Source organism: Psammomys obesus, unplaced genomic scaffold, assembly GCF_907164565.1.
Source record: "Psammomys obesus unplaced genomic scaffold, mPsaObe1.curated_primary_1811, whole genome shotgun sequence".
In the NCBI taxonomy this organism is placed as follows: Eukaryota; Metazoa; Chordata; class Mammalia; order Rodentia; family Muridae; genus Psammomys; species Psammomys obesus.
The window spans coordinates 8,629,343-8,647,557 of record NW_026592890.1 but is presented as its reverse complement, the minus strand read 5'-3'; the positions used below and the strand labels follow the sequence as shown (position 1 = coordinate 8,647,557).

The 18,215-nt window shown below is 41.6% G+C and overlaps 1 protein-coding gene across 3 annotated transcripts in view; it reads left to right on the top strand.

The window, feature by feature from the left end:
- The window catches only part of Prkn (parkin RBR E3 ubiquitin protein ligase), a 1,244,902-nt gene that overhangs the window by 690,980 nt on the left and 535,707 nt on the right, over positions 1-18,215 (top strand). For all 3 annotated transcript variants that reach the window (XM_055615985.1, XM_055615986.1, XM_055615987.1), the window contains exon 6: positions 617-732. In XM_055615985.1, coding sequence (XP_055471960.1) covers positions 617-732 — 116 coding nt within the window. The remainder of the gene's footprint in view (positions 1-616; positions 733-18,215) is intronic.

The window sequence follows — 18,215 nt, the reverse complement described above, 5'->3', positions numbered from 1 at the left end:
TTCCCGTCGGGAGTACCTGCCTACTGCCAATGCTGCCTTTTCCCGTGTTGCTTTTCTTATTGCTGCAACAAAATATCTGACAAAAGCAGCCCTGGGCGGAGGGGTGTTAGGATTTGTCCTGGTACACAGTTGCCAGAGGTAGTGGTCACATTGAGTCCATACAGTCAAGAAGCTGATGCTCAGCTTGCTTCCTTCTTTTCATGTAGGCTCATGGGAAGGGATTAGCTACACTTAGGATGCATTGCCCAGGTAATGCTAGATGGATCCTGTGAGGATGGCAATCAATGTTAGCCATCTTGGTACATGCGAGTCTGTGGCCTTTGGCTCTCCAGATCCCTCCTTCTGTACACCTGCTCCCATTGTAAGGATACTTACAAGGTGACCTAGGGAAGGCCCATGGTCCTCTGGGATGCTCAGGATATTGCTGACCAGTTCTGCAACAGACAAGGTTGCTCTTTGCTTCCAAAAGCTGATGGTTAATTGTTTCTAACAGTAGATTTTTTCTCTTGCCCCCAAATGATTGTTTACTGCAAAAAAAAAAAAAAAAAAAAGTTTGGAAAAGGATAAAGAACCAGGCAGGATCCATATGTATAGAAGTTTTTCCTCATTCTTCCAGGAATTTTTCTTTAAATGTGGAGCACACCCGACCTCTGACAAGGAAACATCAGTGGCTTTGAACCTGATCGCCAGCAACAGTCGCAACATCACCTGCATAGCGTGCACAGATGTCAGGTAAGGCTCTCAGGGACAGGCCCTCGGTGGCCTGCTTTCCATCCTCTGTCCTCTGGCAGACCTTCCTTGGAGACTCTCCATGGTGCACATCTGTGTCTATGATGCCACCAAATCTGGGTATATAATGCTGTGGTGAAATTATGACACTGCCAATTGCTTGGATTAGTCAGTAGTCAAATATGAGACAAAATATAAAATTTAGTGTAATCTTGGTTCATCTACACATGTAAACTCACCCAATATCAGTGAGCTCTGAAGTAAAAGTAAAATATGGTGTTAGCATTAGTAGTGGAATAACAATTTATGAACATTACTAACTATTGCCAGGCCATTTTATTTTTAAAATATCTTCTCCATACATTTGAGTTCTTCCATGTGTTTGTCTCCATTTGTATTGTGGCTTCTCATACATCCCTGTATCCGGATGAAAGCATGCAGTTACTTTCAGGGGCAGTTATTTCAAACCCTGTGAAATACAGGAAATGCACAGACCATGTGAGAGGGAAGGGAGAAACACAAAAGGACATGGATTCTGGTTTAGGAGTCAAGGTTAAGGCAGGAGAAACATCATCTCCTGGATCTGCAGAGTAAGCAGCAGAGAGGGAAATACCTCCTCATTGCAGATGCAGAGAATAAAGAAGGCATGTGTCCTCAGAGGTTAGCTAAGAAGCATGGAACGCAAAGGTGGGGACTTAGATTTCATACTAGGAAGAATGAAACAGGCATTTCAGCATTGCTGCTTCTTGGCCTTTGGGACTCAAGGAGGTGCCCCTTTGAATTTACTTCATGATGTCATAGTTGGTGTTAATACTCCTGGCTTGGTATTTCCATATTTTACTAGCTTTGAATTTTAACACAAAGAAGCTTAAATATTTTAAGAATAGCTGTTGGCCAAACCAGTCTCCACCACCGCGTTTTCCTTGCTTCTCATGTTTAGTCACTGCTCTGGTAGAAAAATGCCACAACAATGCCCACAAATTGCTGTGCTTGACCTACTTTTCACTAGGGCAAAGTGAATGACCACGTAGAGAACATACTTTGAAAGGACGAAACAATGCTTCTAGTATTTCAGGAAGGAGCCAGACAGTTCTACAAATGAGGGCTCACCTCTTCTGATAGCAACAAGTAATTAAAATCACCTTCTAGTTTTTTAAGGAAACATTTTTCTTAAGCCAAGTAGAGCCTACCAGTCAGCACTGATAAAGATGAAATTGGGATGTAAGTGAGGAGAACCTGGAGAGTAATTATGAGTACCTGCTGCTCTTCCAGAGGACCTGAGTTCAGTTCCCAGCACCCACTCATAATTCAGCTTACCACCATCCATAACTCTAGTAACCAGGGGATCTGACACACTCTTAAGGTACCCCCATACACAAGTCTCTCTCTCTCTCTCTCTCTCTCTCTCTGCTGTCTGTCAGTCTGTTTCTCTCACACATATATGTATAAATAAAAATAAAGACCATTAAAAAAGGCTTATGCTGCCTGACTGTGAACATCTCCCTCACATCCCATTTTTATTAACAACAGACAATCATCTTTAGAGCAAAGTAAGCCACCTCCTAGATACTTGGGGAAATAAGTGTTGGACAATTCATGTTGTTACAATAAGATTTTTCCTGTTAGTATTTCACACGATTTAGTAGAGGTAAACAACCATTCAGTCCAGTTGCAGTGTGTGCATAGATAGCCAGCTGGTTGATGGAAGGAAATCTCCTCTGTAAGCAGAGGGACACCTTGAATGAAAGGTGGACAAAAGGATTTTGATAGACATGTGCACTGGGGTATCCCAAGCTTGTAAGAGGACACTCCAACGTCCCACACTGTACTTGGTTATCATTGTACCCCTACCACCTTAATAATATTTTATTTGGGGAAAGTGAGGTGGTCCAGCAGCTAAAGACTCATGTTGCACAGGCCTACAAGGTGATGTCAATCCCAGGAACCCACAGTAGGAGAGAACCAGCTCCCACAGTCGTCCTCTGACCTCCATATTCATTCAGGCCATGAAGTGCATGAACATGTATGTGCACAAGGCTACACGCACACACACACACACACACACACACACACACACACACACATCAAGAAATGAATATTAATTAGAAGATGACATGAAAACATATAGTGGGAATTATATTGTCTGACTTGGCACCTGATCTTGGCCCAAAAGTGAAGAAGCCATGCTATTCAAGTATGAAAGCATTGACTGGCACACATCATGCCTAAGCATGTGTGACGGGATGGGAGTAGGGTGATGCTAATGGACAGTTTTAAGTTCTTCCTGTATACTCGGAAATTTATTTTCTTAAGCTATACTTATTTAGACGAGGCTTTCTGTGAGGTTTTTGGAGGTGGGGTCAGCTTGAATCTTTTCCTTCTCTGATAATGTTTTCAGCTTTGTCCTGACCATTGATAAAGAAAATAGCTTTGTCACAAATACTTGCTACTTTAAAGTGGTTAATGCACTGCACCCAACCTTATGTGCACATTTACATATTACAGTTCAAAACTTTCCCAACACAGAACCTTTCCCACGCACCAGCCAGCCGTTCCGCTGGTCTGTCCATGTAGTATGGGGTTTTCTCTCTTTGAAGTTTGAATTAGGCCCTAATCTTTCCTCTGACCCTAAAATGTAGTTGATTCCTTTGGACTATCCTTAAAATCCACACATCTTCCAGGAGGTAATAATGAAAGTCAAAATTAAATACAGATTTAAACAGGTTTTGTTTTCTATTTACATTTCACAGGTTTTTTTAAAATTTTATCTGTGGATTAATTATATATCATTAATCAAGTTAGATATTTGGCAGTATAGAAAAAAATAACTACTCCCCAGTATTACCCCTAAGACTGGCAAGCTAACCCATATGTACTTCTTTCTCCTTCACTCATCCTTGCTGCATTTTCGATGCTGAAGACAAAGTAAAATGCAGCCATATTTACACAAACAAGATTTAACCTGAGAGAAACGGGGCGTAACACCGAGTTCCTAGCACAAGATTAAATCCAAGAAATGGCACCACCTTGAGACTTCTACAATTAGAATTGCAGTTTGGCTGTCATTGTCGTTTAATATAAATAGTTTTATAACTTTCTTGCCTTCAAATACATCTTAAAATCCACTCACTTACTGAAGCAAAGCTACCATGGATTGCATACTGAAAAGATTTAGTCAAGCCTGGAGATTAGCAGAGATTATCTCAAAACCCATTTGTACTTGTTCCTTGTGACAGGGATTTTATGGTCATTTGGCAGCATGCTGGTGGCATTCTTTCCTCACAGAGAGATCTTTGTGGTGTCCCCTTTGGATACATTCATTATGTCTTCAGCATCTTATGTCAGTTCATGGTTTCATTTTGGCTAGACAGTACTTTTCGAGTCCAAATGAAATTCTTTGTTCATCTTATTTTTGAGACACTACAAGGAAGCCTTAAGCAACATAACTGTTTCTCAATATTCTATGGTCAAGTGTTACCTGAGGTTTTTGCTAAGACCTCAGACCAGGTCCACTGATAGGAGACTATTGTGTTGTTTCATGTGACTTATTTCAGTTAAGGACTTTTTCTTCAAGGAAAACCTGAGGAGAGTTTTTGTATCTCACGGCCTTGGATCTCTTGCTTGTAATCATGGAGTTATGTAATCCTCCTTCAAGTCCCCAGTAGTATGCCTATGGCCATGTAATGGATAATGGCAGGGCCAAGACATCATTAGGAACATGTGGGAAGTGTTTTGTTATATTCATGTTACCATGAATGGAAGAGAAAAGCAAACAATATGATTGAATGGATGAAGAATACCTCATTTATATCACAGCAATTAGGTGAGTGTTGAAGAGCAGAGTGGATAAAAGAGGAAGCCTCAAAGATGCCTCAGCCAGCTTAAAGCAAGCTCCTTCACACTGAGCTCCACACCTCATGAGAGTAGGTCCTATTACCTCCTTTTTTTTATTTAAAGATTTATTTTTCTCAGGTGTATGTTAGTGAATCTATGTGTAGTTATGTGCACCTGTGTGCAGGTACCCCCAGGAGTCAGAAGAGGGCAATAGAACTCTTGGATTGCAGCCCCAGGCGGTTGTGAACCAACACAGGTGAGAGCTGGAAACTGAACTCTGGTCTCTGTAAGAGGAGCAAATGCTCAGCCACAGCAAGCATCTTTTCACCCCCAAATTCTAGCACTTTCATGATTCTTCTGAGGAAGTGTGGCACCCACACTCTAACACACTCTTGGTAGAAGGCTTCTGTATTCTGTTCTTCTCAGAAAGCACACCATCAGAACACTCCCAGTCACCTGACCTCTGCTGAGACTGACATGTGACTCCTTGGCCTATGGCTTCTTAGTTTCAGAAAGCAACTACCACTGTCAGCTGACCTCTCCTGAGGTTAACATTTAGCACTCAAGGACCATGGGCTTCTCAGTTTCGATCCTTGGAAGTAATTTGCGTTTCCACCTTAATAGAAGAGAATTTGAGGATAAGGTGTTTAAAGTTTTACCGCTAATCATGACAGAAGGTTGTTCAGTCAACCATCCCACCAACTGAAGTCCTTGTTGTTTGCATTGATTTTGCTCTGACGTTTCCTCATTCTCACTCGTAGGGTACAGTCTTGAGCTGTACAGTGAAAAACAAGTCTTCTTGAAAGGTGGACTTTCATGTAGAAGCTGGGAAAGTTGTCATGTTGGAATCAGGCAGGGAAAAGCCAGACATAGAATTGGGTGTTCCTGCAATTCTGAGCTGGTCAGAACCGGAGAGAGCAGAGCTGGCTGTGGTGTGTTGGTGTGTTAGCTCCACACACTGCAGGATGCTCAAGTGCAAATGCCAAATGTTTCTTACGCACAAACATGGCTTGTCTTATCTCCAGTGTCCAGCACTGGCCCTTGCCTCAGAAAGATTTTACATCTGTTGACTCAAAGTGAATGTTTCACACAGCGCAGCAAAGAGCACATCCTTTTTATTTAGCAGGTTTGTGTGACTGTGTGTCTGTCTAGGCACTGGTCTTCTTTGTATAAGGGTGAGAGGGTAACCTTGGGGGTAGTTCCTCAGGAACCACCTCCAATGTTAAAAAATAAAATAAAATCAAGGATGTTTTTGACTAGGTTTGCCAAGTAGCTTGGTCTAGCGGGCCAGAAAATCCTGGGAACCCGTGTCCCCACCTCCCCACTCCTGAGATTGCAAGTTTGCAAGGTTTTGTTTTTTTTTTTAAATGATTGTTCATTTTTATTCTGAGTGTATGGGTGTATGCTTCATGTATGTCTGTGTATCACCTGTATGCCTGGTGCTCACGGAAGCTGGAAGAGGGTGTCAGATCTCTTGAAGCTAAAGGAACAGATGGTTGGGAGCTGAAAATTGAACCAGGGTGCTCTGGAAGAGCAACAAGTGTTCTTAAATGTTAAGCCAGATCTCCAGCTATGATTACAAGCCATTTATATGGATTCTGGGGTTTGAACTTAAGTCCTCATGCTTGCAAGGCCAAATACTTTGTCACCTAAACTATATCACTAGACCTTAATATTCCCATTAAAAAACAACAAGCCAGTCTCTTCTGTATATAATAGAATCTTCCAGGTGTCAATTATATAAAACAATAAAACAATGGGAGGTCAAAGTGGAGTATTTAGAAGCAGATGGGGTAAAGGGAAGCCAATTTTGAAGTCTGAGCCATAGGATTACTAAAGCATATTGTGTGGGGTCAGTTCCTTATAAAAACACAGAAGAAATATTTTATCTACATTGATACTTTGAAATGTGAGCCGTTGTCAGTTTTAATGCCAGCCAGTGACCTTCTGTTCTCTGGCTGTGAACCCTGTGTGTCTCAGATGGGAGCTGTGGCATCCTCAGGGCTTCCTGGGGATATCACAGGTGCCTGTGCGTGAAATTCACAGGCCTTACCTTTTCATTTAACTGTCACTATGGGTGCACAGGGTCCCCGCTGGCAAAGTGAGGATGATATTGCAAATCCTGCAGGACTGGTTTTGTATCCATTAAGGTCAACCTTGCATGTTGTAACCCTCTGGATTTTAAGCAGTTCATTTTTCATTGATGGATGTTAAAGAGGCAGCTACGTTCTGGAAACCCCCAAGGGGCCATTGCTTGGACTTTACTAGCAGTCATGGTTTAGTTTTAAAGTCCATTTTCAACAGAATTAAATGCCCATGCAATCTTTAAATAGCTGTTTTTCATTTTTAAAAAAGAAAAATAATATTATATGGCCTGTGCACTTATCTAATTGCAATTAATGCTATTAATCAGTTATAAGCTATGTTGAAGGGAAGAACCTATTTTCCGCTGCAAATAATATTGGTATTGCTTCATACCTTCAGACAGAAAATTTAACCTGTGAGGGAATATTTAGTGATTAGCAGAGTTCTGATCTTACAGTGATTTATGCATGACTATCAATCGCATGACATTTAGAATTAAGTGTTTGCAGACTTGTTCTCTGTGGCCTCCACAGTTTGCAGAACTTATTTGCAACAAAATAAAAGGTAGTTGCAAAACCCTGGAGCTCATAGTCATTATTTGACGCTATGCTTGTCACCTGTTGGTTCTGTTCCTTGTTAATTTGACAGGTTCTAAGTGGAAGAAACCATGGCTGGAGTCCTGCCTCTTACAGGTACTAGCAATGGACTTCCCAGGGTTTCTACCTCCAAAGAGAGGGTTTTGTTTTGTTTTGTTTTGTTTTTTTAACAATATGAAGGTCCACTGTAGTATTATGAGATTCATTAGACCCTCATGCCTCTACATTAATATGTAGAATTAGTCACACAGAAGAGCAGCTTCCTGTGAGGACACTACTTTGGATAAAGAGATCATACATATCACACATGGGCATCTGCCTTTTTTAACCCTTCTTTTTCCACCGGAGGTTTTAAAGAGTTCATCAATCTACGTGTTCATTATATATAAAGTCCATCGGTGACCCCAGGAACACTTCAGGTGCTTCAAGCTGAGATGGCAGCTTGCATATCTTGCAGACCCAGCGAGAACAGAAGGCAGGGTACTGTAGTAGGTTTAGGTGTGATAGGCCTGGGCTGGCTGAAGCAAGGCAAAGAGTGGTGACAGCTTCCAAAATTCGTTCTCACCACTCCATTGCTACAGAAGGGAACCCAAACTCATTCTTCTAGTGTGAGAGTCTTCCTCATGATTCTTCGACTTTGCCATGACTGAACATAAGAGAAACACGTAGAGCCATTGTATGTGACCAGGCATCCTGCACCAGTTTGCCTATTCCCTGTGTTTTTATTCCCAGCCAGCTAGAGAGTGACACTACCCGCTTAACTAGCACCACCCAACATAGTCTCTGCTTCTGCCAGACCAACCCCCTCACTCATTACTATGGATAGGGCCAGACTGACACCCCCAAAGTCAACTCCCTGCTGACACCTTGGTGACCACAATGTGGACCTCCACGTCTGATTCCTCCTCCTGAGCCTGATCTGAATTGTGCTATTTTCAGACAGCATAGGACCGTTTTCATATCTGCTCAGCCCATACATGTGTGTATGCAGGGACAGTCCACCATTATAGAAAGTATATTCCACAAGGCATTTTCTGTTGCTGCTAGTGTCTGGGGACACTTCATAGTCACACACATCTTGCCTCCTGCCAGAGGTGAAAGTTATACATATTTTAAACAGAAGGGAAAATAAGATACAAATAAGTATTTCTTCCTCACAGTCACATCTATTTTATATGATGGATAAGGGAGGATCAATATTAGACTCTGCGATAATTCTGACACCAAAATCCATGTCCTTGACCACCAAAGTATGTGGCTCACGAATATATTCATTGTCTTGAGTACGTGACATCATAACTTGTTTGGAAGGGAAGGAACTAGAAGATGGAGATGTATCAAAGTTTCAGATGTAAGCTTAAATGTTGACCAAGAATCAATGGGATTGCTGTTTTCATTTCTCTGCTCTCAGTAAGTAAGCTGCAATTCAGGGCATGGAAGACCATTGCAGCCCAGGGCTTCTATGAGTTTACTTAATTAACTCCTTCAGGAGTTAATGAAGGTGCTCTTGCTGCATAAGAGAAGGCTGTTCCTCAGAGCCTCTCTGAGTGGGTAGGAATTTGTTGCTATTCCCTAGACAGGATGGTAAGGGTCTTCTAAGAAGCCCTGTTGGCACTGGCAGATGGTACAAGAGGAGGCTGGGTGTGTTAGTCAGGCTTTGTTGCTGTGACTAATACCTGAAGGAACTGAAAGGGAGAAAGATTTGGTTCTGCTCACAGTTTCTGAGACTTGAGCCCATCTGGCTTCAGAAAACAGCTTACCTTGTGTACCCAGAAGACAGAGAAGAACATGTTCTGTTACCAGGCCTCTTTCCTCCTTTTCTGCTCTATCAGGATAGCTGACCTATGTGACAGTGCATTCAAGGCAGGCCTCTTCCTTTAGTTAATCTTCTCTGAACATACCCAGAGGTGTGCTTGATTAATCTTCCAAAGAGTCCAACAGTTCACTCAACTTGACCAAATTACTCCACACATGGTAACCACCATAAAAGTTATCACCATAGGCCTTGAGCTCCCACCATGAAGGTGGACATCAGGGGTCCTGAGATCCCATGGAGGTGGACATCAGGGACCCTGAAGTGGATTGAGAAAACTGCAGATCAACTTGGGGGCCCTCCTTATGTGGCATATCCTAGCCAGCCATGCTGATTGCTGCAGAGCCCCTGTCTCTAGGCTAAGCCCCACTGACCCACATGTTACCTGGACACGTTTCAGAGAAGTATCCGGTATCAAAAGCACAGAGAAGAGGGCAGGCTAGACAGTAAGTGGCTAGTGGCCTCAGCCTGGTTAGCATCTATTATAACCAATGATATTTTCATCTTTTGTACATTTCCACTTACAGAAGGAATTTTTTCTTTATATCTCCAGGGGGGTTTATGACATGTCAGCCACTTATGAGGAGCACAGAATGTATAAAGGGCTTACTTACACTGTCAGCATTTTTCCTTTAGCACTTCGATATTTAGTCTGAAGTTGTATTTTCCAAAGCACTTTTTCTTTAGATCTCTAATATTTAGTCCTTTTAAAGTGTACAGAGTTATATTATTAAGCTACGTAAACACATTCAGCAACACATACGTATTGGTCATGTGATTGTAGCATCACCAAGAGAGGGATCTTGGAAAACTGTATGAGTTCATATGAAAAAAACAATGAACTTCAATCTCCTAGTCTCATCATATAGAAACACCAATATAGAGTGGATCATAGTACATAAGAATTGAAACACCAAAGTTTTTGAATATAAAAATAATACACAATATTTATGATTTCATATATAGACCACAGAGTTCTTGGCTAAATGAAAAAACTGATCAATTCATCAATATTAGCACTATGAAGGTATCAAAGGCACCATCAGGGGAGGGAGCACATGCAACTCACGGAGCAGCAGTTTTACAACACATCACTCAGCTATGAAGAGCTCAGAGCAAGTAAGGAGGGAGGGACTTAAACTGTCAGTAGGGAAAAGACAGCCCTGTGAACAGGCTCTTCATGAAAAGCTGTTATCCAAATGGCTAAGAAGCCTAAGGAATCAGACATGCAAATTAAATCCACTGTGTAGAACTACAGTATGTTCAGCAAGCACCCGTGAAACACAGAGAAATCTGATACTTACACCTCCTCCTTTAACTTATTGCCATGGGAACAATAATAAGTAGTTGTCACAATAAGTGAAAAAACAGCCCTGAAGCCAAAACTGCCTGATGACTTGAATGCGCTGTTCTGTGATGGCTGGCTCTACTTTTCCCTTTCTCCCAGGTCTTAGGTCACTGTTTTGGTGAGGAGGGTAACTGCAGGAAAGAGATGGAAATGGAAGGGGCTGGTGAGACTTATGGCAACCAGAGAAAGATAACCTTCATGAATTTTCTTCCTCCTTCAACTTAAAATGTTGCTACATTCACTCCACAGCACTAAAGTACAAGAAGAAATCAATAATGTCGCCCACATCTCTATAAATCAAACTTACCTCTCTTCCCTAACCTCCAGTTGGCCTCTGTTATGCCACATAACCGCTGGGGTTTGGGGTGGGCCCAGTGTTGGTAGTCATGATCCGTGTTGGAACACACCGCAGCGTGTGTCCTCACTGTTCTCCCTGTTCATCACTGGGAGTCCTCAGTGACAATGAATTATGATTCTTTGTTTGAGAACTCAAGTAGGAGAAGGGAACTGCCTCCCTGGTAGGCAAGGAATAGAAATCTGTGTTCTGTTTTTTTGTTTTTTTGTTTTTCTAACTGATTTTTTTTCTCCACTGTTATGAACAAGATACTTTATTCCCACTGATGAAGATTGACTTTCTATCCTCAACTAGCTATAGTTGCTCATTGTCCCAGCTCCAAGCCTTTGGCTAACAGTGAGTAATCTCCATTCCACAGCACCCTTTCACATTTCAGTTAAATTGCTTCTTCGGGTGAGGGCTCTACCAGATTTGTCACTCTTGGGAACACAGAAGTGAGCTCAGGCCATCCATCTAAGTATTACTTACTGACATACATTATTTTGTGTAACCTTCAGTTGTCCCCTAAATTCATAATCCATCACATTTGTACCCAACAACTGAAGAGAGTGACTGTATCTCTGCTTCTTGTTCCATCCATTTCCATTGTCCTTGTTTTCTCCCCAATAAGGCTTGCGAATCTCTTTAGGTTGCCACCATTGTCCTTACCAACTCCCAAAATATAAAGGAAGCATAGTAGTTAATAGTACCAGCCTGGAAGACGGACTTTAGATACAGAATTCTGCTGCTCACTGCTTCTCTGTCTGGCTAGTAAGAAGCCTTCTACATCATGCTTCATTACTGTGAGGACTGAGTCAACAGACAGGGTGCTCAGCAAATTTCTGGGGTCCTCTCCAGTGCCTAGAACAATGGGCTACCCCATCACACCCAAGCTTGCACATTTACCTTCAAAGGACCCAAGCAACAGTTATATATAACAATTATGTGTGTGTGTGTATATATATATATATATATATATATATATATATATATATATATATATGTATACATAGCTCACACTCTGCTTTCAAAAGGTCTGTGGCTGCACAGAACACAACACTGGAAGCAGAGGCTGGGATTGTGGAAACGGAGTTTTCTCCTGAAGCTACCAGCACTTGGTGGCTTAACTAGGGACAATTTGGTCACTCTGGCCCCATTTCCTAAATCCAGTTTATTACTAAGCTGGTGCTAGTATCAAATGAGCAGCCTTACCAGTCCACATTGGAAGACAAAGAAGCCAGTCCTCATGAGATTTGATAGGCTAGGGTCAGATGGAAGGGGAGGAGGACCTCCCCTATCATTGGACTGGGGGAGGGGCATAGGAGAAGAGGGAGGGAAGGTGGGATTGGGAAGGGCTAAGGAAGGGATACAGATGGGATACAAAGTGAATAAACTGTAACTAATAAAAAATGAAAAAAGAGATAATTAATGTAAACAGATTGAAAATTTAAACATTTATCCAGTGTAATATCAGTGATGATGTTTATCATTCGCCTTCTCCTGAGAACCCTGTCAATAGTCCTTTTAGAATTGAGGTACTGATCCACATGGGACTGTCTGACTCTATACATCATCTCAGATGACATACTTTGAGTAGGGAGGGAACAGCTTCCTGCAGGCAAATGTGCTCTAACATTAATGGAAGGAATAATGTCACCTCATAATTGCTTAAGACATAACTGGGAGAAAAATTGGACCTTAGTGACCCAAAACGTACTTGGGAAAGAGAAGCTTTCTTGACTAGGGTCACTTTCGACATTTTAATAAGGCTTTAATTTCCTAACTGCTGAGAAAGCTCTGGCAGGGGACCTGAGATGGGCTAAGCTCACCACAAGCAGGAGTCAGGCAGAACCAGAATCTGACATTTGTTGTAAGGTTTTAACTTGCTCGTGGGATACCAAGGCCTGGGAAAGGAAGAGAATGACACAGGGCTGAAGACCTGGCTCTGCTCTCTGAGATGCTCTGGACTCAGCATGGCATTATTTCTGTGGCCATACTGATTGGGCTGGCATTAAGCAGCTGTGTGGACAGCCGCCACACTCTGGTGGTTGGACTAGCTAACTGCTGCTTGGACTGAGTGTGATTTCTAGGTAAACTGATGGCTTGGATTGAGTGCTTCATGGACAGCTTGTTTTGATAGCCCGCATTGAATGTTTGGCTTTAAAGATAAATGTAGAGATTTATTTATATAATAGCAGGAATGCTAGCATTTCTATTCATGTAAGTACAAACATTGTCCTGTTTATACTTTATTTATTATTTATTTTTATTATCATGTATTGATATATTAGCTGCTCTAAGTGCTGCATATCAATGTGTTAGATTATTGCTGTTTTTAATTCCTGCCTTCATACTAAGCTACTAATGGAACTTACCTGTGTTGAATCTCATGACTTAATAATTTCTTTGTTTTAAACATTTATTATTGGATCTTCCTACATGCCGAGAAACATTAAAAAGAATGAATCCTCATCATTATAGCTAGTTATTCTAACACAATTATCAACTCAAATAAGATCTCAGTAATTTGAACTAATCTCATAACCTGAAGTAATCATGATTGTGTATCTGAGGCTTTTGTCTTTTCTGAGGCACCATGAGCACATTATTCCGGAAACATAAACATGTTTATGTGTTAGTACAGTGTCAGGATTTTCAGAATAACAACAAACTCACAAGGTTTAACTGTTTCAGCCATTTGCTGTATACTAACATCAGTTCTCATAGCACACATCACAGAGCCCACTGTAAATGCCTATGTCTACCTACCTGTGTATATATGTAGTGTTCTGATGAATATACATTAGAGCCTATGGCAGAGTTCAAAAGCTTCTGGAAGCAGACTGACAGTCTGTATTGATGAGAGAAGAATCGGGCTAGTGTCCAGCAGGCCACTGCTCCTGGAGCTCCTGATCATCAGGGTTGAGAATGACATTACATAATCCAACAAGGAAGGCTGACTCAGATCTAAGATCAGGAGATGATGGGTTCAGAGTGAGGTTCAGGCAGGTAAATGTTTGGAGAGGAAGGCCTGCTTTCCTAGATTTTTTTAATACACTCATGTAATACACTCATGCAATCTAACTTCACGTTGAAAATTTTATGTGGCAGCTCCTTTCTAGTCCCAGCAATGTCATTTAACAGTCTGTGCTGGGTAGGTGCTCCTGGCAGATAATATGGTTTGGAGGTCCACTCGGAGCCTGTATTCATCTTCAACCCTCCAGATGGAGTCAGAAAGCTTCTTGTAAAATGGAATTTTCTAGTGCAAGGCACAGTTGGAGAAAACAGTTTTCACAAAACATTGAGGAGTTTCTTAGGGCATAACCTGAGCTCAACATTGGCACCTCTACCTCCATTACTCAGCCTGTAGTGGACAAATTAAGTAATTTTAAATTAGTTTTAAAATCTAGGTTGAAAAATTGCCATTCTTTTATAACATCTTTTGGCTATTCTGTGATCTTTCTTTCTTTGTCTTTTCTTTTTCTCTCTCTCTTTCTTTCTTTCTTTCTTTCTTTCTTCCTTTCTTTCTTTCTTCTTTCTTATTTTCTAGAACAAATTAACTTACGTTTCATCATTCAAAGAAGATAAGCAAAACAAAGTGGGCCCTAGAATATCCAAGCTAGAAGGATATTATTTCAATATTTGTAAAAATCCTGGAATCAAGACCAAGCAAGATGCCTCATCAGAGCTGTGCTCTAACCTGCACACGCACTCCTTGGCCATCCCCAGAAAGCAGATAAATAAATGTAATGTTTGTTTTGTTTTGTTTTGTTTTAAGTCCTGGATGGGCAGGGAAAATGACTCATGGCTAGGGCATGTACTGCTCTTGCAGATGACCCAAGTTTAGTTTTCAGTATTCCAGTTGTGTGGCTCCCAACCTCCTGTAACTTTAGCTACAGGGGATCAGACACACTTTTTTGGCAATCAGAGGTCACAAGCACATACACAATGACACATAACATAAAATTATGTTTGAGAGGTTTAATTAAATATTTGTATGTCTGGAAGCTGTCATTATTTCTACTTCTTTCTGCAGACAGAAATGCAGCCGAGCTCAGTGAGGGAAAGGGCGGGGGCTTTTCTTAGGGTTTTGTGAATGGCTGGCTATTCCACTTCATAAGCTTATGCTCTGGTCTGACCTTGAGTCCCCTCCAAAGCCAGTGTCTACTTTGAGAAACCCTCCAGGGCAACTTGCTGGGAACCTTTTTTTTTTTTTTTTTTTTTTTCTTTTTTTTAATCCCCAAAGCCTAATTTCCTGAATCTCTGGCTAAAGAGAGAGGTTAATAGTTTGGGGAGTTTGTTTACAGGCCATTAGAAACAATTAGCACGAGGCTGAGACTAAAGCTGTAGGAAGAATGCTGGATGGCCTAGAAAGGAAGCAAGACTTTTTAAAGTAGCTATTTTTAGCACCTAATTAAGGCAGACTTGGAGATGCCACCCTCCCTAGCCAGACTGTTTCATATTTCAATTATCAAGACTTCTTCATTTCCTCCCACCTACATTCTGACTCTGGTCATTTAAAGGGATAGTAACTTGAAACTCTGCACAGATTCTTAGAAGTCCCCTTGTGAATCACTCACACTCCCTAACCTCAGCTGTCCTCGACAACTTCTTACTATATTCATTTCTTCTCTTTCACCTACAAGCTCATCCTTTCTTCCCACAGCCCTGGGTCATGTGAAGCCAGAGCTGGCCCAACAACCTCCTTTCTACAGCCTCTTCTAGGAGACTTTGAGGGATTCAGTGACCTGTGACACCTTCTAAGCCTTTGCTGAAGTCCCACTCTATTTTATGTAAACATTTGAATATGCTCCAAGTGTTTACCATCTCAGACCCTTTTTCAGAGTGCTGCCCACCTAAGGACTCCGCAGGAATACAGGAGTTTGTTGAACTGAATCTTACCAGTACCCCTCACTATATTTTGAACTTGCAATGACTTTTTCTGTTCCCCACTACTGTAAAGGTGGAAATAATTTGGTGTACAGTGGGATCCATTAATCTGTTGTGGTATACAGCGTTATTAGTAGTAATTAATAAAAACAGTTATGCTATTTATAGCCTGCCTGTTAGCATACAGGCAATTCTGTCAACCTGCCCTCAGGGACCTAGCAATTGCTTAGGTCTCACCCTTCCCAGTGGTCTCTCTCCCTCCCTTTCTGTCCTGCTCTGTGAATCCCTACCCTCTTCTCTACCCTCATGGCTTGCTTTCCTCAGTAAAACCCTGATATACCAGATCTGTTGCTTGGTGTAATTGCTCAAGGGCACATCTTGGCACAAGTCCCCCATGGTACCTCTCACCGCATTATGTTTCACAACACTGCCTTTGTCATTTTCCTCTTATATATTTTAAAGTCTAGTTTTCCTTCTACTAGTGCTTCTACAACACTCTACAGATTAAGGCATTTGCGATGACATATCTGAAAAGAGGAATGTCAGGAAGAAACCCTAGCAGTAGATGATTGAATCCAGTGAAAGAAAACATTCTGGTATTGCTATGCCTATATCTTAAGGTCCCCAAAGACCACCAGGAGCCAGGCCACATATGCAAGATCAAAGAGCTTTATTCAGACTTAAGCTAGGTCTCTCCATTATCACCAACAGAGTGGCTCAGAGAGGAGAGCCCCAACAGCTGCACAGTAGGGTTTTTATTGGGGTTTGAGGAAGGACCTGGAATTTTTGGTTTAACAGTTACCATTGGGTGACCAAGGGTAAGCTCTTTACAAAGTGATTGGCTAACTAACCTAACACTGAGTAAACCTCAGGAATGTTAGTTCATCGGTGGGGATGCCCCATCCTGAGATAAGATACCTTCCCATTCTTGTGGTTACCTCCAGGCTATTCTTTGGGTAAGGAATTTTATGGTTTTTCTTATTCCTGGAATTGGTGACCTATGGCCTCATTCCTGAGACTGATGACTTTTGGGGGAGGGGGTCAGGCCTGGTCCTTTCAGTATACCTTTAATTAGGATCCAGGCAGGGTTTTTTTTTTTTAATTTAAATGGTCATATTTGGCTTATACCAAGGCAATAATTCTCTTAGCTAGCAATAAAGGTAGTATCAGAATGAGAATTATTAATGAGCAAATGAAGCTTAACTTATTAAACAATTGGAATGAAATATTCAAAAATATTGCAAACCAGGAAACATATCACCACTTAGACTTTCAGCTTACCTGAGCCAGAGCAATGACCCAGGTAGAGAGAGACCATAGGACAGAGAGCTAGTACTACATGAACCTCCTAAGATGTAGACACTCAGTTATTGAACAGTCTAACGGGAGACTGGTGGGAGTGCATTGAATGTACCCTTTGCAAATAAGGAACCCCACAGGAAGCATTAGAAAATAAAATGCGCAGGTGAAATATAAGTAGGATGAGGAAATGGAGAACAGCAGATGGCTTCGCACTGTAAGCAAGGGCTGACGAGAAGGACTCTCTCTGGAAAGGTCCACTGCTCTCTGTTGCTGGTGAGGACAGCAGCAATGATGTGCCATGTCTACTGCCCGTGAGCTCCCAGGCCTTCGTCTCCATCAAGGTTTGAGGTGGGCAGGACCAAGATCAGAACCGTTGAGAGAGATGTGATCCAAATGTGTTCTGAAGCTGTCCTTTGCTGAGAATGGACCATGAAATAGTCAGGAAACCCACAAACCATCTATCATCATATATTTAAAATGATATCACGTCGTAATTAGCAAGCTATATTTTAATTACTCTGAATTCTTGACTTAGAAATTGTTACATTTACAATTATTTGGGATTCTGGGGTAATTTTTCCAGGACATTGACATAGTGGAAATAATGTCGACTGCAGGAACAGTGAAGCAACTCTTCTTGGTTCTTCATAGCTTCATGTTGCAACATAGAATTGATCATGTGAAAGTGTCATACCACAGAAATCAGCAAAGGTTCTGTATTAGGTATCTTTCCCCAATAGTTCTGGATCTATAAAGCGACCTTGGACTTCTCTGATGTATCAGACAGAAGAACAGGGAAACTAATTTTTCTTCTGTGTAGTTCCTTTGTGTGTGTGTTCATCCATTCCTCTTCCCCTTGTGTGTATCATGTCCAGTACTGCTGCTCTTCATCCTTATAGCTATAGCCATCTTCATCTGTGAGAGAACTGTCAGTGTAAGTGACCATGAGAACTCAGTCAAGCCACGCACTTCCCTCTCAGTTAATTCATCTCAACCCTTGTCTTTGAACCTCAGCACTGAATGCTCTCCAGTCTAGGGCCCTAGGACCTAAAGAAACATCTCATGTATGATTCTAAGAGCAGGAACGTAAATGAGACTTACTGTTTAACTTTATTCTCCATTGACCAGATACGAATATCTTGGGTGATTGCTGCCATCTGATCTATACAGCTGCTGCCTATATAAAGCACCTGGCCTTGATGTTAACACTCTTTCTTCTTTCTCTCATGTTGCTAGAACACACACACACACACACACACACACACACACACACACACACACACA